Source organism: Mustela putorius, unplaced genomic scaffold (assembly GCF_011764305.1).
Source record: "Mustela putorius furo isolate JIRA1106 unplaced genomic scaffold, ASM1176430v1.1 tig00000873_pilon_pilon_pilon, whole genome shotgun sequence".
Taxonomy (NCBI): domain Eukaryota; kingdom Metazoa; phylum Chordata; class Mammalia; order Carnivora; family Mustelidae; genus Mustela; species Mustela putorius.
The window spans coordinates 1457844-1478679 of NW_025421504.1; the positions used below are offsets into that span (position 1 = coordinate 1457844).

The 20836-nt window shown below is 59.3% G+C and overlaps 1 protein-coding gene across 8 annotated transcripts in view; it reads left to right on the plus strand.

The window, feature by feature from the left end:
- The window catches only part of SLC38A10 (solute carrier family 38 member 10), a 39565-nt gene that overhangs the window by 10621 nt on the left and 8108 nt on the right, over nucleotides 1-20836 (plus strand). For 3 of the 8 annotated variants that reach the window (XM_045085715.1, XM_045085716.1, XM_045085722.1), the window contains exons 7-12: nucleotides 2412-2514; nucleotides 3273-3455; nucleotides 6212-6323; nucleotides 7181-7287; nucleotides 16798-16954; nucleotides 17097-17171. In XM_045085715.1, coding sequence (XP_044941650.1) covers nucleotides 2412-2514; nucleotides 3273-3455; nucleotides 6212-6323; nucleotides 7181-7287; nucleotides 16798-16954; nucleotides 17097-17171 — 737 coding nt within the window. Of the gene's footprint in view, nucleotides 1-2411; nucleotides 2515-3272; nucleotides 3456-6211; nucleotides 6324-7180; nucleotides 7288-16797; nucleotides 16970-17096; nucleotides 17172-20836 lie in introns of all 8 variants that reach the window. The other 5 variants (XM_045085718.1, XM_045085721.1, XM_045085719.1 and 2 more) reach the window with 2 other exon arrangements.

The window sequence follows — 20836 nt, forward strand, 5'->3', positions numbered from 1 at the left end:
TCCCCCCAGAAGAGTTGGCTGTGGGGAACACAGAACAGCCCAAAACCATCTGATTCACACAGTCCCAAGCATTTTGCCAGAACTGAGCTGTTCGTGTGAGAATATTTAAAAGGAAATTGCACAAACATTGACTTCCGACTGCCGCCGGGGCGCCTTCGGAGGCGTGTGCGCGTGCGCGAGTGTGCTTTCTCTCTGGCACGCAGAGCTCTGGGAATGCAGATCAGGCTATTTCCATAATTCCAGCAGCATTACCTTCGCCACCGAGTGACAAGAGCCAGTGATTCATGCCCGGTCGGAACGGTAACCCGCTCAAAAGAGAGGCGTAAATCCGGCACGGACGGGAAAAGACCATCAGTACCCGGGGGGGCCCGCTTCTGCCAGCCCCCCCGCAGCTCCAGTGGGCTTGTATTGTGCCAATCGTAAACTAATGTGGCAGATAAAATTTGCTCGTGCTGCTGTGTTTACACCCACATGCGAGATCCAAATCGTCATTTCCCACTTACTGTCTCTCTTGGCAGCTTGGGTTCCACCAGAACACGCTCTACTCTTGCTGTTTAATGTCCCCATTATACTTGGTGACAGAAGTTCCACTCTCTCACGGCATACCTTGTTACCAGTTGTCCTTTTTTGTCTGTGAGTTTGCTTTTAGAACAGAAGCCAGTGGTTGGGCTTTTTGGTGGCAGCTGCAGAGTAGCCAGCCCACCTCGGTTGGGTTTGGGTCCTAGGTCAGATGGTACGTTCTGGAAGGTTGTCCTGCTCGAAGGGAGCACTGGCCCTACGGAGAGCGCCCATGTTCTCCCCAGTGAGCGGCTGGCAAGGGCGTCCACAGAGCTTGGTATGACTGGTTTGGGGACCTCCCCTTAGAAACACAGGCATTTACCAAGGGCGGAGACCAAGCGCTCCTCTCCCGCTGCATCTCTGCACGGGCGTGCGTGAGAGACGGGCCTGCGGGGTGACTGCCTGCGTGACTGGTGTCCTTTCTGCGGGGGTGGGCCAGGCCGCTGCTTTGCTCTTGCCGTCTGGCCCTGTATGGTCTCACTTCCTAGTAATCGAGTCCAGAACCACGAGGCCCTGTGGCCCACAGAAGCAGCCTGGGGAGTGCCGAGCGCAGAGGGGCCTGGTCCACACGGAGGCCCGGGTCTGTGCGCTGGGGCTGCATGTGGGAAGCTCTATCTGACTCGGGTAAAGCAAGTCTTGGAGGCCGCTCGGCGAGGTGGGCGGTCTGGGTACGCTCTGTGGGGTGCCGAGGTGGTTCTCATGGACGTCTGTGGCTCCCAGCAGTTGTTCCGGGGGCATGGGCAGGATTGGGGGGGCCTTTCTGCACTTGTTCATGCGCCAGCGTGGGGCACGACCCACTCCCCACGGTACCTGCAGCTCCTGGTGTGTGCTGGGGGCCGGGGGTCGGGGGAAGTCCCCGTCCGGGGGTCTGACTCTGCTTCCCCGAGTTGTCACTCGCTGGTATGGACCCTGGCTCAGCCCGAGGAACCGTCTGGCGCTGGGATGTTGGTGCCGTGTCCCCTGTGGGCCCTCTGCCGTCCGCTTGGGCTGCACGGATCGGTGCTCCCTGGCACCCTCCAGCTGGGCCGAGGGGAGGGCAGCTCTCTGGGGTGACCCCTGGCCACGGTGGGTGCCCCAGTGGGACAGTGCCCGAGCTCTTGCTGGCCAGTTCTTCCCACCAGTTCCTGTTTGCTTTGCGGTGACGTCTCCTCTTACTTTCTTGAAGGTGGTTTCGGGGTTTGGCTTCACTTACTGCTGTGCTTGTCCATCTATTGGCGACCATTTTCTGCATCCTGGCGCATCCCTGCCAGCTGGCATTCCGCACGCATGACCGCGGGCCGTGGCGCTCTGTCCCCCAGCCGCTGGGATGCCACAGTACATGGGCGGGAGAGTGGCCGCCTTCTGTTTGGACACCCCTGAGCCCGGCTTCCCTTCCCCGGCTGCACATAGACCTCCGCTGCCCACCCCTTTTCCTGGCCCTCCCCACTGCTCCCCACAGGGACTGTCCGCTGTTTGCAGAGGGCCCGACGGCCGTGTCCCTTCCACCGCCCAGCAGCGCTGCGCCGCTGGCCCTGGGCTGTGCGTGGGACAGAAGCTGCCTCTCTGTCCCTGTGGGCTCCGACCGACAGCACTGAGGCGAGGGCAGGTGGCCCGGCCCTGCTTATGTTTGTTTAACTTTCTGTTCTTTTGACGGCGGCGCTCTGCACTGCTTCCTGCCTCCCCTGTAAACACGTGTGGCTTCACTGCCGCCTGGCACCTCAGCTGCAGCCTGGAGTTACCATGGTGGCGGGTGTGATTGGAAGGACCGTGCTGGAGACTCGGAGGGGGGGGGACTGGGGACCTGGGGACAAGGGCAGGCAGAGGGCGTGTCTTGCTCTGGAGTCTGCTTGGTGAAGTCGCTGGTGTTTATACAGTCAGGTTCTGCCCACCTACGACAGCCTGGATGAGCCGTCGGTGAAAACCATGAGCTCCATATTTGCCTGCTCCCTCAATGTGGTCACCGCCTTCTACGTCACGGTAGGAGCCCCTTCAACTGTCCCCTCCTCTCCTGTGTCAGAAACCGCTGGGCTCTCGACCCCCTGCAGGCCTGCCCTTTGCTCCTTTCCTGTCGGGGACCCGGTGGCCACGGGGGCAGACCCGCCCCTCGGCTCCGCTCCAAGGCCGCGCGCAAATGCAAACACGCTCTGCCCCGGGCGGCAGCCGTATCTCTCCCGTTCCAGGGGCCCCCATCACGCTGGCCGGGAGTCTCTCCTGACTCCTTCTCTGAGACCTTTGCTCATCTGCGCTGGAAAGAGCCCCGTCTGTTTACCAAAATGGGGACATAAAAAAAGCAGAGGAAAAAAATAAGCTTCGATTTGGGTAGATTTTTCTTTGGGTCCCCATGTTGCCGTTTGTCCTATGAGCAGTGCGCACTCTGGCCCGTGGCCCTGAGCCGCAGAGCGCCCGTGCTCTCCTCAGCTTCCCCAGCGTTGTCCATGGGGAGTGGCCGTCCATGGCGGGCACGGTTTGCCCCATGGTGCCCGGCTTTGGCTGTTGCCCTTGGGGAAGGTTGGCCGCCCTGCGGGGCTTGCCGGGAGCCCTGAGGCTTCCTTTCCACGTGGTAGCTCGCTGCCCTGGGGCCTGCTGTCCGCGCGGGAGGCAGACTGGAGCCTCCTGACAGCCGGGCCTTCTGGGCACGTAGGCTGTGGGCCCGCGGTCCCACGGGCGGTGTGGTCCTGCGGACGCTGCTCAGGGCTGTCTCCATGACCGTGCACCCCACTGTCGCCCTCCCGCAGGTCGGCTGCTTCGGCTATGTGAGCTTCACCGAGGCCACTGCAGGCAACGTTCTGATGCACTTTCCCTCCAACCTGGTGACGGAGATGATGCGAGTGGGCTTCATGATGTCCGTGGCCGTGGGCTTCCCGATGATGATCCTGCCGTGTCGGCAGGCCTTGAACACACTGCTTTTCGAGCAGCAGGTAAGGAAGGCTCTCGTGGCCCTTGAGGCGACCCTCCAAGCAAAGTGCTGTCCTGCCGACCTCCACTGTGTCCGCTCTGTTGGCTTGGGCCGCTGCTCTAGCTCTCTGGGCTGCGGCAGGGAGAGCTTTTTCTACTTAAAAATGGAAAAGCTTCAGTTGAAGTGAAATCTCTTATTTTTTAAATGTTTTTAAAATATTTTATTTATCTGTCAAAGAGACAAAACGAGAGAGGGAATATAAGCTGGGGGAGCGAGAGAGGGAGAAGCAGGCTTCCTGCCGAGCAAGGAGCCCGATGCGGGGCTCGATCCCAAGACCCTGGGATCATGACCTGAGTTGAAGGCAGATGCTTAATGACTGAGCCACCCAGGCACCCCAAAGTGAAATCTTCTAACAGGGATATTTTTAAAAAATCTCTATTACAAGTAGGCAAAGAGGCAGAGCAGCAGCAGAGGGGAAAGCAAGCTCCCCACTGAGAAGAGAGCCTGATGCCGGGCTTGATCCCAGGACCTTGAGGCCATGACCCAAGCCAAAGGCAGGGGCTTTAACCCACTGAGCTACCCAGGCGCCCTTCGGGATTTTTTAAAAACCAGCTTTGAAGAAAAGAGACCGTGCCAGAGCACACAGGGGTCTGTCCACACGGGAGGCGTGGAGCCCTGACTCCCCAGTCCCCCGGCTGCTGCCTCCGAATCAGGTGGAGCGGAAACCCCGAGGGGTGTGGGGGGGCTGGCAGTGCGGAAGAGCCGGCTCCGTAGGCAGGCACTGACATCTGGGCCCTGGGGTCAGCGCACTTTGCTTTTACGTTTATGTAACTGGACATTTTAACAGTTTGGATCAGAGACGGCACGAGAGGCTGAGTTCTCTTCACTTCCGCGTGTGCGGCCATGAACCACTGAGTCCTTAATGAGAAGTTTTCAGAGGTGTGGGTTGGAGCTAAGAGTCTCCTTTGCTGTTGCCAAGTTAAAAATAGAAGGTCCGTGTGTAACTTGTGCCCCAAGACGTGCCCCGAGATGCGCCCACTTTGGGAGCCCACGGACCCGCCCACAGTTTTTCTCCATGGCAGTGTCTTGTGTCTCTGGGTGGAGGTCCTTGAGTGTGGTCTGCAGTCAGCCGGGACTCCTGGTGGCCACACACGTGGAACTGCTTAGGCCACAGGGTGGGGGGTGGGGAGTGAGGGGGTGGGGGGGCTCTCAGAACTCCAGGAGACAGTGTGTCCAGTAGCCACACTGGAGAAGGTGGGCCCCTAGGCCTTTGGAGCAGCTAGAACTGGGCTCGTTGTCCACAGGGTTGTCCTGCGCTCAAGGCAGCTTCCCGCTGATTGTGCATCGAGACGGCCCCTCGTGGGGGAGCCAAGCCCTGGAGGACGGGCCGTCCTTCCCCATCCAGTCTGAGCCCTCATTCCCGACCCCGTTAGCTGGGCAGGCACCTGGGCACCAGGCATGGCACGATTTAATGCCTGGTCCCTCGGGGGCAGCGGTGGGGACAGCTCTTGTCTCCCCCCCCCCCCCCCCCCCGCACTGTGAGCTGCTGGCCTCCAGCTTTCCCCCTTTGATGCGCACACGTGCTCTGTGTGTGAACAGCATTTGTGTTTCTGTATATAATTTTTACCGTTGAGGAAACAGTCCACGGTGGCATTAGAGGCGATGTTAAATCAGGGAAGAAGATTCACCTGCGTCCCTCCGTCCTCCCACAGCTGACGTGGCGTTTGTGCGCGTCTCTGTAGAGTCCTTTCGCTGAGTCTCCTGCCTTCGCTGGGCGTCTCCATGGAAACCCGTGACGCCGCCTCGCTCTTGCTCTTCCAGCTTTTGTGGGAGGCTCTGCTGCGGTGGGTCCTTCATGCTTGACCTCCCACGGGTGCTCTCTCCCGACCACACGTACCGCTGCCCCTTCTCCCTCTCCTCTTGGAGTATCGGGTAGACTTGTAGGCAGGAGTTCTTGGGTCAAAGGGTGTAGCCCCAACGCCCCTCCTCGCCGGACCCAGTGCAAGCTGTCATCCTAAGGTCGATCAGAAATTTGGGCTGCAGCGCCCCCCAGTCCATCCTAAGAAAGCCACCTGCATCAACGGTCTATTATGGAAATGGGGTGATTTAAAATTCTAGTTACGGAAGGTTCTGAGACTCCCCTGGAGTGGTATTGCCCAGCCCAGGAATAGGAACCATGGTCAGCCCTTCCTGTGTGCCCAGTAGTGCTCTAGAAGCTTCACTCCGGCGACCTGACCAGAAGATGGTTCTGGTGAATGGGCCTTGGAGGAGGAGTAAGTTTGGGTTTGGTTACATCATGTCCTATCATCTTTCCTTCTTCTCCGAAGCACCTGGAAATTAGAGCGTGCACGGGAGTGTGTGCCCTGGGGGGTTCTGCTGTACCCGGAAACCATCAGCCTGGCTCTGTGGAGCTCCCTCTGGCTTCTGGTGGTCCCGTTTTTAATCTGGCTTGTGCACTGCCCCAACGGAAATGGAAGGTCCTGCTGCTAACATTTCAAAACAAAGTTGTAAACTCTCCATCCTGTTCCATCCCATGCCTGCGTGAGGAGCAGCCTGGGCCTTCCCGGCCCGGAGCTTTGCTGGGCTGGGTTACTGGTTGGGTCACCGTCTCGCAGCAACACCGCTCAGCCAAGTCATACCGTGTCTGGAGTCACCTGCTGGCCTCCCATGCACACCTACCTGGGCCACCGGCAGAGCCCTTTACGGGCAGCCTTGCTGGAGGGCGGAGAGGCAATCAGTCATTTCAAAACCATTCTGTTTTTGTTTCCTCTCACCCAGCAAAAAGATGGGACCTTTGCTGCTGGAGGCTACATGCCGCCCCTGCGGTTCAAAGCCCTCACCTTCTCAGTCGTGTTTGGAACCATGGTGGGTGGAATCCTGATCCCCAACGGTAAGTGGGAAGACTGCCCCGGGGACTGGCTTCCCGCCCGCTCTGTCCTCCGTGCTTGCTGTGACAGGGAGGGACCCCAGGGCTGGCGCTGCCTGGAGTCTCCGTGTTCAGCCGACACCCAGAGTCTCACAACCCTCTCTAGTCCCTAAAAAAAAAGTAGAGGCCATCTGTGAATCTTTCGATTTCTCCCCGGGAAAGGCGTGGGTCACTGTAGTATCCTCAGGGACCCGTGGGCGTGTGCAAAGCTGAGCTAGTGACTGACACGCAAGGACACCAGCCTGGTTGGTGGACTTGGTGGGGATGCTGTTGGTTGATTCCTGGTTTTGATGACACATCACCAAGGGACAGGGAAGGGCCTGAGTGAGATTTGCGCAATCACACATGGTGGGGAGGTTGGCGATTCAGGACAAGCCATCCGAGAAGCCCCCGCTGGGCGCCCAGAGGCTCTGAGAGGAGCCAGTGCGGTGCTGTAGGCCTCGCCCTGTGCTGGGCCCCGTGGGAGGACACCTGCTCCCCGTGGCTCACCGAGGTTCACGCAAGCAAGGGAGGGAGTCACGCTGCCCCCATTTCACGGGCCAGGAACTGAGGTGCAGGGAGCAGGGAGCTTGCCTGGGACTCCTGGCTGGGAGGTTGGGGGCTCTGGTTCTCACGGGGCTGCGGATTGCTCCCCGACGCCCGCGTAGCAGCCAGGATGCCCCTCACGTGCCTGTGGGCACACAGGCTGGACTTGCGGAGGCACGTGTTCCCCAGGCCCGGAGGCAGGGCTGGCTTGCCTGCCTGTGCTTGCCAAAAGCCTGTGCTCCGTGCCTTGCCGGAGCCCCTGGCGCTCACCCGCCTCCTGTCTTTCTCATTCCCAGTGGAGACGATCCTGGGCCTCACGGGCGCGATGATGGGAAGTCTCATCTGCTTCGTCTGCCCGGCTCTGATCTATAAGAAAATCCACAAGAACACCCTTTCCTCCCAGGTGAGCGCCGCTCAGCCCCACCCAGGACTGGTGTGGGCCGTGCTCTCAGATGAGAGTTTCTTCCTATAGGAGGCCCTTGGTTCGGAAGGTCTGGGAGATGCGGGACCAGGCCAGGCGGCTACCTCTGTACGTATGGAGGTTCCCACGGGCCCAGGGTGCGCAGGCGCGCCTATGTGTGTGAGACCTTACTTTGCCTGAGTGTTGAAGACCGAACCGCTTTTCCCCAAGCACGTGTGTGTGTGGTGACAGGGTTATCCATGCCTGTGTGTCGCACACTCCAGGCCCCTCCCCGTTCCTATCCCCGACTGTCTCACTAGGGGACTGTCCACGGGGTCACTTCTGCCATGCTCTGGTGTCATAGGGAAAACCATGCCGATTCTCCACGTACATGAGTGTTGGGATGCGTTTGAGAACATGTCTGTGGGAAGCTTTCTGGAAGAGGAGTCCCCGTGTCCGAGAGGAGGAGCACGTGGGCGCGGGAGCTTTTACCCACAGCCCGTACAGAGGTCAGTGCCGTCACCGCCCGGCCGAGCCCAGGCCTCTTTCCCCGTCAGCGGTCTGCGGGGGTGTCAAGTGTCTTCTCGTGTGTTTACGAGCTACTGCATTTCTCTTCCTGGGAGCCACCCTTGCGTCTTGCTCACCTTCCGCGGGCTGACGGAGCTTTTTGTTTTTGGGATGTCCCCATGATGGTTTCAGGAGTGCCGCAGAGCGAGTGTACAGCAAAGCACCCGATTCCCCATATAGCGTGAGGACCGTTTGCCAAGTGAGCCCAGCCATGGAGCCACCGTCCAGGGAAGGTTTATTTAGAACATTCCAGCACCCAAAGCTTCCCCGGGGTGTCTCACGGTCTTTCCCCTCCAAAGGTTACCGCTCTTCTGTCTTCTAACGTTTGGGAATAATTCTGCTTGTCCTTGGAGTGGGCGTGGACAGAGTCTCACAGTACGTGCTGTGTGTCTGCTTCCTTACTCGGGCGTCACGTCTGAGGTCAGCCGCGGGGGCCGCAGCCTGCCTGTTCTCCCTGCTGCGGGCTCCACGCGGGCCCCCAGCGCACACAGTGGGGCTCTCTGGGCCGCTCGTCCGGGACGTGCGTCCGGCGTGTGGGTTACTCCCCGAGGCAGGTGTACCGGATCCTGGGCTTAGGGGTCTGTCCGGTTTCAGGAGATTTTTCCAAGCTCTTCCAGGTGGGCCTCTGGCCTCGGGTTGGAGTTCCAGTTGCGCTAGCCCTCTGCCCCCCTCGCACGTGCTGGCCCTTCTGAGGGGTGAGCAGGGGCTCCGTCTGGGTCTTAAGTTGCAATTCTCAGGTGACTGACGATGTTGAGCATTTCATCGTGGGCTTCTCAGCCGTGTGAGTGTCGGGCGCGTCCTGCCCTGTCAGCCGGACGGTCTTCTTCTGAATGATTTGTGGACATTTTTCAAGCTTCTGAGTCTTTTTTCAGAAGTACACATTGCAAGTGTTCTCTCTGGGCTGCCTCTCCATGCCCCTGTGGTACCTTTTCACCAACACGTGTTCTTCCTTTTGTTTTCTTATTTTATTTTATTTTTACTTATTTAATTTTTTAAAAAAAGATTTTATTTATTGATTGGACAGAGAGATCACAAGCAGGCAGAGAGGCAGGCAGAGAGAAAAGGGGAAGCAGGCTTCCCCCTGAGCAGAAAGCCCCATGCGGGACTCGATCCCAGGACCCTGAGATCATGACCCAAGCCAAAGGCAGAGATTTAACCTAATAGGAACACCTATTTTATTTTTTAAAGATTGATTGATTTTAGCGCACACATGCAAGTGTGTGCAGGGGTGAGGGGCAGAGGGGGACGGAGGGAGAATCTCAATTGAGCAGACTCCCTGCTGAGCTTGGAGCCTGACCTGGGGCATGATCTCACCACCATCAGATCATGGCCTGAGCCGAAATTAAGAGTCGGACACCCAACCAGGCATCTGTGCCGTCTGTAACGACTGTGCCGCCAGGTGCCTTGGTGTTCTTCATGCCAGCGTAGTTCCGTTTGTCCCCTTTCTCTCTGGCTGGGGGCCTTTTGTGTGCCGCCCGTTACAAGGCCCTGCAGATAGCCTTATAGGTCATGTTCTAGAAGCTGCTTGTTTTCTTGTCCGCATTCACGTGCAAGCTCCATCGGGTGGGGAGGTGGGGTGAAGGCCCTTAGCTGATCGCACCCCCCTTTCCCCGGCACTGTGGTGTCATGGCTGTCATCAGTCCTGTTTCCCCAGGGGATTGCTGGGGACACCTCTGTTGCTGGTCTGTCAGTCTGTCCTCGTCCTCATGGTCCTGCTCCGAGCGCTGTGTCTTTACAGTCTTCACGGTGGGCGGCAGGTGCCTTGACCTTCATTCTTCTGCCCGGGGTCTTTCCATCACTGGCCCTTAGCATCTGCCGCGGAGTCCGCTTGCAGGCCTCCTCCTGCACAGCCGAGTTGGACTTTGATGGGGTTGTGCCAGACCACGGACCGGAGGACTGACCCGACCCTTCATGTCCCAGCATTTCCCAGCTTTCCTTATGTCTTCTTTTACCCGTGGCTTCTTCAGACGTTCAGACTCTGGGGGATTTCCTCATACTCTTGTACTGATCTCTAGTGCGACCCCATTGTGCTGGGAGAACACACACTGAAGAATATGAATTTCCTCCTTTGACCTTCTTGAGACTTGCTTGCAGCCCAGCTTATGGTTTGCGCCGATGGCTGCCGTGGGCTGCGGGCAGCTGTGCGGTTAGGTCAGCTGTACTCACTGCGATGGTCAGATTTCACGTGTTCTTGCTGTTTCTTTAATCTTGTTTATCAGTTCTGGGGAAGATGTAACAAGTTCACTGTAATTGTGGATTTGTTTATTTCTCCTTTTAGCTGTATCAGTCTTTGCTTTTTATCTTGAAGCTGTGTTACTGGGAGCATACAGTTCAGGACCCTCACATGTTGCTAAACTGACCTTTTTCTTGTGAAATGTCTCTGTTTGTCTTTGAAATGCTTCTGTCCTTAAAATGGTCTTGTCTGATACAGTGTGACTGACCCAGCTTTGTTTTGGATTTATATTTACACAGACAAGTTTTTTGTCTTTTCTTTTATGATCTTTCTATGCCTTTATACTTATGGTGTATCTCAGATAATGGCATATGGTTGGCTTTTGTTTCGTTTTGTTTTTATCCAATTTGTTAATAGGAGTATTTAAGACTCTTTATAGTGAATGTAATTACTGATTTTGGGGGGATTAAAGCTTCCATCTTACTCTGTTTTTACTTGTCCCATCTGTTCTTTTTTGTTTGTTTCTTTCTTGGTGACTTGGATAAATCACACATTTTAAGTATTCGTGTTTTATTTGTCTTTTAGCTGGAGGTGCACATTTCTGTTCTAATGGTCACACAGAGCAGTTTAGTATGGGTCCTCGATTTATTAGAGTTGACAGTAAGTTGGTTTTACCAATTCACAGACAAGCCAAGCATCCCATAACGTTTTACTCCCATTTACCCTCCTCTGGCCTGTGGTGCCATTGTTTCTGTGTATTTTAATTTTATGTGTGTTTTAAACATTGCGAGATGTTATTATTGTTTTAAAATTGCCAACATTTCATTTTATTGAGCCTTTGCAGCCTCTTGGTTTTCTGTCACTTGGTCCTGTCTTCTGGCATGCTTGGTAGTTGGTGGCCATTGTGTTTGAGAAATGGTAGAGGTTCTCGATGATGCTGTCTTCCAGCAGACAGAGGATGGCAAAAGGCCTGTGTTCACTTAAGGGGAGGCTGTTCCTGGTTTGCCTCACTCCTAGGGCACAGCCCTTCCAGGGTCTCAGCTAAACGCCCTTGCCCTCACATTGGTAAATTCTCTGCTTAGCTTCTGTTGTCTCGCACCTCTCTGCGTAGTTGGCATGTACCTTAGAGAGAACTGCATGCAGAATGTGGGTGCCCTTCTATGAGGATGGTGGCTGCCCGAGTTCTGGCTGCCCGAGAGCCCCCTCACCCTCCCCTCTAACCCCTGACTCCGGCTTGAGCGTCGCAAGCTCCAGGCTGCTGCTCTCCTGCCTGGTGCTCAGCACTGCAGGTCAGGAGGAGCCTGACCTCACGGGGCCTCCGTGCTTTCCTCTGTGATCCGGGGTCTCACCGGCGGTCTTGGTGGCCAAGGTTGTCTGCCAATTGGGCGATTTTAGTGAGTTTGGGGAAACTCCTGAGGGCATGCAGAAACTAACCAGCTGCTGCCTCCAGATTGCAAAGATTTTTCTGTTTGTCACGTCCCAGAGTTTTAGTCCCTTGGACTCTTTCAGGGGGAAGAAGTCATTGTTAGAAAGGCCCTTCCTCTTCAGTATGATTTTTAAAAAATTCTTTCTTCAGTTCCAGGGCTTTCATGATTTCATTGTTTTTCATGAAAATCCTTGATCGTCTGTGTTTTATTTCAGGGTAAGAACCCAAGCAGGCTCCATAGATGGCAGCCTCAGGGCTGGGTCGCTGCTGGGTGGTGGTACTGCTCTCGTACTGGACCTCGTGTGGGCTTGGGCCTGGTTTGGGACTTGTGTTCGAATGTGCTGCCGTCCGTACTGCTTGCCACTGTGGCCATGGTAGTGCCCCCTGCTCTGTGATGCATCGCTCTGGAAACTTTTTAAAATTTGGATCCAACTTTTTTTTTTTTAATTTTATTGATTTATTTGTAGTAATCCCCACATCCAGGGTGGGGCTAGAACCCACGATCCTGCAATTGGGAGTTGCACACTTACTGACCGAGCCAGCTGGGTGCCCGGCTTGGGAAACATTTGAATTCTGATCCTTCTTCCTCACTTTGACTTATGACATTTCTGGATACGTCGCCTGTTCATTCTCCAGAGGCGTGTTGGAGTTAGCCGATCTGCCTCTTGCCAGAACAAAGTCCAGCTTTTTGTTTCTTTGGTCTCATCAGAAGTCTTCGAAGCTGTAGATCACTTTGGACGGTGTCGTTCCCTCCACACTCCGGCGAATCTGCAGTGCGTACCTTGCAGTCTTCCGTGCAGTTGCAGGGGGTGGGGTCCGGCCCGGCCTGCGCCAGCCAGACCGCGAGACGGCCGCACCGCCACCTCGGAGATGTCCGAGGCTCCTCTTCTGCCAGCTTCTTCCCTGCCTGTTTCACGGGTTTGCTCTTTGCCCGCCCACCTCCTTGCAGTCCGACGGCACCTCTGGACTATCCCTCCTCCTCCTTCCCAGTTGTTAGGGCTTCTCTTTCCTGATCTGTGTGTCCTGCGCATCTGGCCGCGGGGCCAGCTCCTGACTCAGCGGCGAGAGCCCCTGGTGTCGAACTGTTGAGCCTGATGTGGCTGTGGCTGCGCGTATGGGAACAAACATGCACGCCCACACGCCTGCACACGGCGTACGTGAGCACCCGTGGAACTGTGCTAAGACAAGTGTCCATCTGTGCCTCCTTTGCTCTGGTTTTGAAATCCAAAAAACACATTGAATCGTGTTAACCATTTGTGAAGATGGTAAAGTTTGTCCCTCCAACTCAGTGCTCTGATGACTTGGGTATCACACGTCAGTTTGGGGATGGACCGTCTGACTGTGGTGTTCTGTTAGTATGTGCTGCTGTGTTTTATTTGCACACAGGTAGCTTTAGTGTTTTGAGGGAAATGAATCTTCCAAGGCACAAACTGGGCAATGTGGCTAGAGTTTGGTGCACACAAAGCTCGGGTCTGGAGGGCACCTGCTTGGCTCCTTTCTGCCTTCTGTCCCGAGAGCTCCGGCTGCTGCTCCTGCAGAAAATGCGGGCCCAGCGCCAGGCCCAGGGCCCGCTCCCCTGGCCCGCCTGACGGCTCTCTGGACACAGACCTAGAGAAGAGCTGGACAGGGTGCGTGGCTGATGGACATGTTGGGACTGGGCAGCAGAAAGTCTCAAAGGAATGTGCTGAGAAGCGTCCTTGTAGGTGGAGTGAGCCTGTGACACAGTGTGCCTTTAGTGCATCAAAAAGGAACTTTCTCTGCCATCATGAGTTCATTCTTTACCTTGAGAATCTGAGAAATTGGACGGTCTCTCCAGTCTCCACCTGGATGGAGGTGTTGGGAATTGACATGCCACAGCCTGGAAGCCCGCAGAGGGAGCAGGAGCTGCTGGCGGGGCCCCAAGGAGAGAGCGGGGGTTGCCCAGGTCACAGGCCGGTGCTGTGCCCCCGGAAGGCTGTAGGTGAACACATGAGACCGAGACTTGGAGACAGTGAGCCACACACCGGTTGCCATCCGACCTCCACCAGAGCCCAGCACCCAAGGCCTTCCAGCTGGGATCTGGGGGCTGGGGGTGGGGTACACCCTGACGCGGAGACCCGAATCAGGGCGTATGGTTGCACGGCGGCCAGAGCCCCTGTCTCCAGGTGTGTTTCAAGAGGTGCGGAATTTGAACCCGTGTGGTGTTCAGACAGGCTCCCGTGTAAGAAGTGAGTGCTTTTTTGTTTTTGAGTCGGGAACCTCTGCAGATCTGGAGGCTACATGCAGGTCATGGCTTGAGGGGTTCTCTGGGACACCATGGTACTTGTGGCCCCGGGCCAAGCCCCGGGTTTTGCTAAGCCTGGGCTAAGCCCTCGGAGTGTGCTGTGTTTCTCCTTCTGGTGGCCCTGCTGGGGGACTGTGGAGTAAGGCTGGCACACCGGACACGCTCACCGCCCTCGTCCTGTTGGACTCATGCAGGGCTGGACCCAGAAGGGGCTGTGCTTGGGGCGCCGGAGGTGAGGTTGAGCTCCAGGCCCAGCTGACCCCCTCCCCCCGTCCTGAGGCCACGGCACCCCTGCACCCCAGGCAGGCTCTAGGGCAGCTCCCAGTCGTCTATCCATGGCCAGCCCGGATGGCACAGACCTTGGCCCCCCTTCTCCAGGGTCAGCATCCCTTACTCAGGACTTCAGAGAACCCGCGATCATTCCTTTTGGCACCCATTCCGCAGCCAGCCTCCCACACTTCAGTGGCGGAGTGGGGGCCCTGGGAGCTCTCGCCGGTCACAAGATCCTGGGTCTCATAGAACTCAGGTCTGTGCCCATGGTCAGCATGTAGCCGTTACACCTGCTCCTGGGGACTCGATGGCCCCTGTGCCCTCTCCCCTGGCCTGGCTCTGGCTGACTTGCTTCTACTTCGTGCTTGCCGAAGGAAGCTTGGCTGCTGCATGCGCCATTGCCCCGTGGACTGGAGCCCACCGTGTCCCCGCTGACCGTCTGCGCGCATTCATCTCACGGCCGCCCTCCAGTCAGGGTGGCTTTGGCTTCCCTGCCTGGGGGTTTCCTGGGCCCGCGGTGTTTCTTCAGAGAAGCGATGAGGGTGGCGAGCTGGGGTGAGGGGCCGGTTCCCGAGGCTCTGCCTGGCCTGCAGGCTGCCCACGCTCTGGCCCGCGGTCGGCTGCTGGGGGCCCTGCAGAGCCCGGAGCAGCCGGGTGAGCCTGGTGTGTGGGGAGACGAGTGGGGTCTCAGCACAGGGGGCGTGGGGGCTGCCGCCGGGTGTGGGAGCGGGGTTGGAGCTGGAGGACACACGCCCAAGAGGGGGCATGGGAGGTCCGGGCAGGTGGCAAGGGCAGGTGTGTGGGGGACCTCCTAGACCTGGTTTCTTTTCTGGGATTTCCGGGCTCCATGCAGGCCGTTCTTGCTAAATCAGCCTTATGTTAACGCGCTCTTGGTCTTTTTCAGGAAGCTTGCTGTCTTCCAGTATTGAAGGAGTTAATGTTTATTTATTCTGCGTGTGAGGTTTTTGCTTTTAGACCAGGAAGCCCAGGGTTGAAAGAAAAAATTCCGAGTCATGAGTGAAATGCTGCCATTCCAGTCTCCCGTGGGGCTGCTCGGCGATGTGGTAGGAAAGCAGTGTAGTGACCGACTGGGCAGGACGCCTCCTGCTTTGTGTCCCTGTCCTGTCGGGGTGGCCCCAGGCGGGCGCTGGCCTCGGGCTGCTCTAGAGTGGTCTCCTGCCCGAGCGGCAGCTGGAGCCGCAGAGTGGCTCGCGCCGGGGGCTCTTACCCACTGCTGGTCACTGTCCTGATGGTGCCGCGCGCTCCGAGTTAGGAGAAGAACTTCTCTTGTTGCTTCTCAGCAAGGTCATTTCTGCTGTTGGTTGGGAAGTATGAGATGCAGGGGATTTGAAGCGTCCTTTCCTTTTAACTTTTAAAACGACCTCGGTCACTTGTGGACACCATCACTGCCCCACGAATCTTCCCTTCTGGGGAAGCTGTCCTGTGCTAGTGCTGAGCGTGCTCAAGCTTGTAGGAAAACACTTGGGGGGGGGCGGGGCGGCGTGGTCACAGTCGGGAGCTCTCGACCCCGTGCTGCGCGGTGTGGAGTCTGCGGATGCCGCGTTGGCTTCCCAGATCTCGCTGCGAACCTTGGGTAACCCTGTTGCACCAGCCGTGGCAGGCTGGAGGGGCACCCCAGGGCCTCCCTGACGTGTGGCCGGCCTCGGGAGAACGGCCTGTCCTCGGCCTCTGTGAGCGCTGGGGCAGCACAGTGTTTGCGGAGCGGCTGCGCAGAAATGGACACGTCCTGCAGGCTTTGTCCCCCGGCCTCGTCCGCCTTTGTGAGTGGAGGCTGTTCCTCTGAGGAGCGCCCCTTCTCCGACTGGTTTGCCCCAGGGAGGGCTCACTGGTTTTTTTTTTAACTGGTCCATTTTAAAGTCAACATGACTTTGGGAAAAAAGTTTGAATCCTGGCTCTGAGACTGCATGGGGTGAGCGGCAGGGTCTCCCTGGCTCTTGGGGCAGGTGGCCTGGCAGGGGGACGTTCTGCAGACTCCACAGGACCAGGAGTCCCTGCTCCGTGGGGACAGCCTGGCAGGCCGGGCGCAGGCGGGGCAGAAGTAGCCGCAGAGATAATGGCACGCATCGGGCCAGCGTGTGCATGTCTTCACGGAGACATTGCGGGAGGGGACGGTGTCACGCAGGGCAGGCTTGGTCCTCCCAAATCTCTGAGCTGCGTTTGTGACCTGCCTGGCTCCCTCATGGGAGGGATGGGCCCAGGGGCGAGGACCCTCGGCAGGCAGCAGCATGGGCAGCACGACTCACTGGGCAGCCGCACTGGGCACCCACTGCTCAAGGTGGGTGGGGAGCCGCCTCCCCCTCTGTGCCAGTGGCTCCAGGCGTGGCCTGCGCATGACCACATGGGAGGCAGACTGACTGCGCCCTGGGCCTGCTGCACAGCTGTCGGGTGACACGCGGGAGGCTGAAGTGCCCCCTTAGGGGAGGGCACTGCCCTGAGATTCTTCCTCTTCTGGGCGGAGCCATCAGGAAGCCCTACCTCGGCAGCCACAGGTGTCGGCAGGTCCAGCTCCTACTCTCCAGGAGGCCTGGCCGGTGGTTGCGGGGGTCTACTCTTTGCAGAGAGCCTGCCCCTTCCTTCGGGGCCGGCCTGGCTTTGGCAGGTTGGGCCGATGAGTCGGTCACGTTGGCTAGTTAGGGACCCCCACCTCCTAGCGGCCAGCATGGGGGCAGGCCGGCCAGCAGGACCACGGCCTCCCGCTCTGCGCTGTGCCCTCCTGCCCCTTCCTCCCCTACGTGGGGCAGGGCTGCAGGGATCGCCCGACCCCTTTGACCCTTGGGTCTTTGTCTTGTCCAGCTGGTGTTCTGGGTTGGCCTGGGTGTCCTGGTGGTTGGCACGCACACGACCCTGTCCGTGAGCGAGGACGCCCCCGTGGACTTGGCCGAGGAAGCCCCAGCTGGCCGGATTGAAGAGGCCGAGGGCATCGTAAAGGCAGAGGCGGCTCGGCTCCCAGGTACGCAACGTCCAGGTATGCACACGCCCCAGCCCTGCAGCTTTCCTGAGGCGCCCCCGCAGGGCCGTCTCAGGGTCACGGTGCGCGAGCGGTACTTCCCGGCTGTCTCCCCCACTCTGGTCCCGTTTGGCTGGTCGAGTAGGGCCGGGAACGGCTGCCTGCCTGTGCGGGACAGCAGGATGGAGAGCTCAGAGCCCGCCGCAAGGCGCGCTGACAGGTAAGCAGGTGTGTGCGTGTTGTCAGGTTGGCTTGCTCTGGTTTGGGGATGAGGTGTTGCTTGGACAAGGTCAGCGATGCCCCATGGCTTTGTTTGACGGCCCCCCCTGCTGCCGGCCCACCGGCCCGTGGGGAGGGGTGGCCCGCGCGGCCTTCTATAGCTGCAGGCCAGCTCAGAAGGCCTGCTGCCGTAAGCTCCATGGCCCACCCGTGGCTTTGCTCTCTCCGGGGTGCGGGGTGGCTTCTGAGCGTGGCTTTCTGGGCTGCAGAAGGGGCTCCTTCGTGTCCCGAGTCGGTGGGAGAAGTTTTCTTGGAGCCTCTGGTGGTCCCAGGCAGAGCTGGCAGGGGTGCGGGGAGGGCTTCCTCAGCCTTCACCCCCCAGCCGCTGAGTAGCATCAGGCTTGGGTGCTGGGGGGAGGGGTGTGCTTCAATCTGGGGCTTCTGCTCGATGAAGGTTGGGTTTTAGGCGTTCACACTCCTGGTGTGTCCGCGCATGTCTGATCCCTCCCCCGCAATAGACCCCCACCGCGGATCGTGCTCTGCTCGGCTGCCGCCCGGCCTGCCCTTCTGGGAGAGGCCCCTCGGGGGCAGCAGTGCTGTTTGCCCCTGGGTTTTGGGTGTCTTTTGCTGGTGATGGCTAAGGAGTGCCTGCCCTAGTAGGAGCCTGGTCTCCCTGCCTACCATGATCGACAAAAGGTCCCAAAAGCCTGGCAAGAGAGTTGAACTTGCTCTAGGTCCTGGGCAGCTAGGCTGCCAGCCGTGGAAGGCATGTGGCCCTTAGATTTGTTGCTGTCTTTGTCCCCGGGCTTAGAAAGCCCCTAGCTGGTGTCCATGCCCCCCACAGCCTCCCCTGGGGGGCACAGTCTCTCCTGGGGCTCAGAGGAGCAGGCCGTGCTCTTTTTTGTCTTCTTGGGAGGACGGGCTGGCAGAAAGATTCCCCTTTTGGGGGTCCCTGGGGAATGGCGGGGTTCCCCAGAGAAACAGATCAGAGTGGTCAGAAGCCATCTGAGCGTCCTGCGCCAAGTTGCATGGATTTGGCAGTTAGGATGGAGGAAGTCCCCTTGGAGAGGGACACAGGTGGCCTGCACCAGCCCCTGCTGGGTCCCTCACCGCCGGGCATCTCGGCCTTGTGTGCTTCATGGATGGCTGCGGCCGAGGTGGACTCGGGTGCCGCTGACCTCGGCCGGCCGTGGATTTCCTGGCATTGGTTGGCTCCGGGCTGCCCGTCCCCCCTCCAGTACGCACCCGCGGTCCGCGGCCTGTGCCAGCAGCTGCGGCCTGTCGCGGAGCCGGGCCGCGAGCTCACCTGGAGCCCGCCGCGGCCACATCTGGTTTCCATTGCTTCCACGAGCCTGTAACAAAACACATGGCCCCCTCAGAACCACATGCCGTTCGTTGTTAGCGCGTTCTCCGTTCTTCTCGCCCCTGGTGTCCCCCGTAATTGATGGGTTGCCTCGTTGAAGCAGAGCCGGGGCTGCTGGGGCCTGCGCCGTGTGCGCGCCTGTCACACTTCGGCCTGTTGGCCTGGAGTGGGGCTTTACTGGTCTCTCTGGTGGTGCCGAGGCCAGAGCCGTGCAGGTTTCCTTAGAGCCGGAGCCGGCCCCGGGGCAGACGGTGGCAATCCTGCCCTGCCGGGGACACGGACTGGGACCCGTGGCTGGCACTCTTGGAGAGCGGAGCCCAGGACGCGTGCTTGCTGGCGTGGTGAGCAGCGGCAAGCGTGGAGGAAAGAGGTTGCTGGGCCCTGTGAGGCAATTCTCTGTTAAAAAGGCTAATTAGACCATTTCTCTCCTATCTGAGCGCGCCCCTCAGGGCCTGGTGGGTCAGGTCGGGTTCTAGAACATGCTTGGCTCCTTCCTCTGCATGCGGCCCCATCCCCTCTCCCCCTTCCCCCGCAGCGTGCCCACCCCATGCCCGCAGCCCGTGTCATGGTGTCAGAGCACCCATGGTGCGCGCGCTGCCCCTTGGCCACCCTGCAGGGGTGCGGGCTCTGCTCTGTGGGGAGAAGCCCCAGAGGACCAGGACGGAGGCTCTGGTCAGGCCAGCGCAGGCTAAAGGCTGGGGCAGCAGCTTGGCTGTGACTGTAGGTGCAGGTGGCTGAGGGTGACCACAGGCCTGCGTGAGAGCTCACCGCAGGGTCCCCTGCCCTGTACTCGCTCTCCCGAGGACTCAGCCCTGCACGCGGGCGGGAACGTGTGCACACTCTGCAACAGGTGCCAGGCCGTGTGTGAGGGACGGGCCCGGCGCTCGGCTCTCCGCAGCTGGGGCAGACGGTCCCACCACAGCCCTCCCAGTCTCCGCCGACAGGGGCTTTCACCGGCCGCTGTGCTGCGGCACCTGACCCACTCACTGCGTGTTCCTCAGGCCCTCCCAGGTGACTCGGTCAGCTCAGCCACACCGCCGCCTGGGGCAGGGAGGCCGCTGTCTCCCACGTGCAGCCCTGAGTGACCCCGACCCGCCCTCGGAGGCCCTCGGGGAGCAGCTCACCTCCTCTGCCTGTGGGGAGCCCTGCCGGCTCTAGAGGACCGTGAAGAGTGAGGCTCGGGCCACCGTGGCCCCTTGGTTGGGACGCTCGGGTCTGGGGAGCCAAGGTGACTCCTGTGTGCTTGGGAAGACGCGAGGGTACAGCGGTCACGCCTGCCCGTGCCAGCCACGGCCGGCAGAGCGGGCTTCAGGAGTCTGCACGCCCCGGCCCATTCTCATGGCCACCTTGAGGGTCAGGAAAGTCACTTAAGGGCCAGGCCTGGCTCTCGGCTCTTGCCTTACAAGTGCATGGCCCTGGGCTCCCACATGTCTCCTGAATCGGGGTTTCTCCGGATGACACGTACCCATCTGTGGGCTCAGGTGTGATAGGAGCAGTCCCTTTGTTTGGGTGCTTGCTGACTTAACTGTGCCCTGGGTCTCCGGAGAGAGGCTGCTCGATGCCGGCCGCCCACAGCAGTCGCCTCTAGCCCAGGTGTTCAAGTGCAGACGTCCTTGGTGTAGAGGTTGTGACCCCCCCGACCCCCGCCGCCGCTGTCGCATCCCCAATTCCAAAGACAGCGCAGAGCACAGGGTCTGTCCCGCTGAGGTGGAATTGTGGACTTGATCCCCATGCCGGGCCCTGGAAAGGAGAGCCTGGCGGAGAACCATCCGTCGGCCTGTCTTAGGGCGCTTCCAGCCTCTCGCTCCATCAGGCGGGTGAGTAGGTCCCTTGTCACCATGCGGCCTGGTGCTTCTGAAAGCCAGATCCGCCCCCGGCAGGGTCTCCCACCGCCTGGCAGAATGAGGCACGGACCCGGAACTGTCCTGGGTCTTTCCTGGGTCATTCTCTGGTTGCTGGGACCCAGCGATGACCCTGAAGGTGAGCGAGGTGACCGCTGACTGCTGGGGACGCCGAGGTGCCCATCTGCTCTGGGCCTGTCCGCGCGGCCCTAGCTGCCTGCTGGGTGTGGTCAGCTCCTCTGTCCCTCTTTCTGGGGGTCGTGTTTGGTTCGCTATGCCGGGAGGCATTGCCGGCTGTCTGCGGCCGAGAGCCCAGTTCCCGCCCGGGGTGTGCTGGTCGTTGCTGTGGACCGGGATGCTGGAGGCCGGAGGCCGGGTGCCAGCGGCTGGGGGTGCGGGAGCCCCAAGGCACCTTGGCCTTGCTGTGAAGCCAGGTGCCCCCACAGCTCTGTCCGAGGGCCC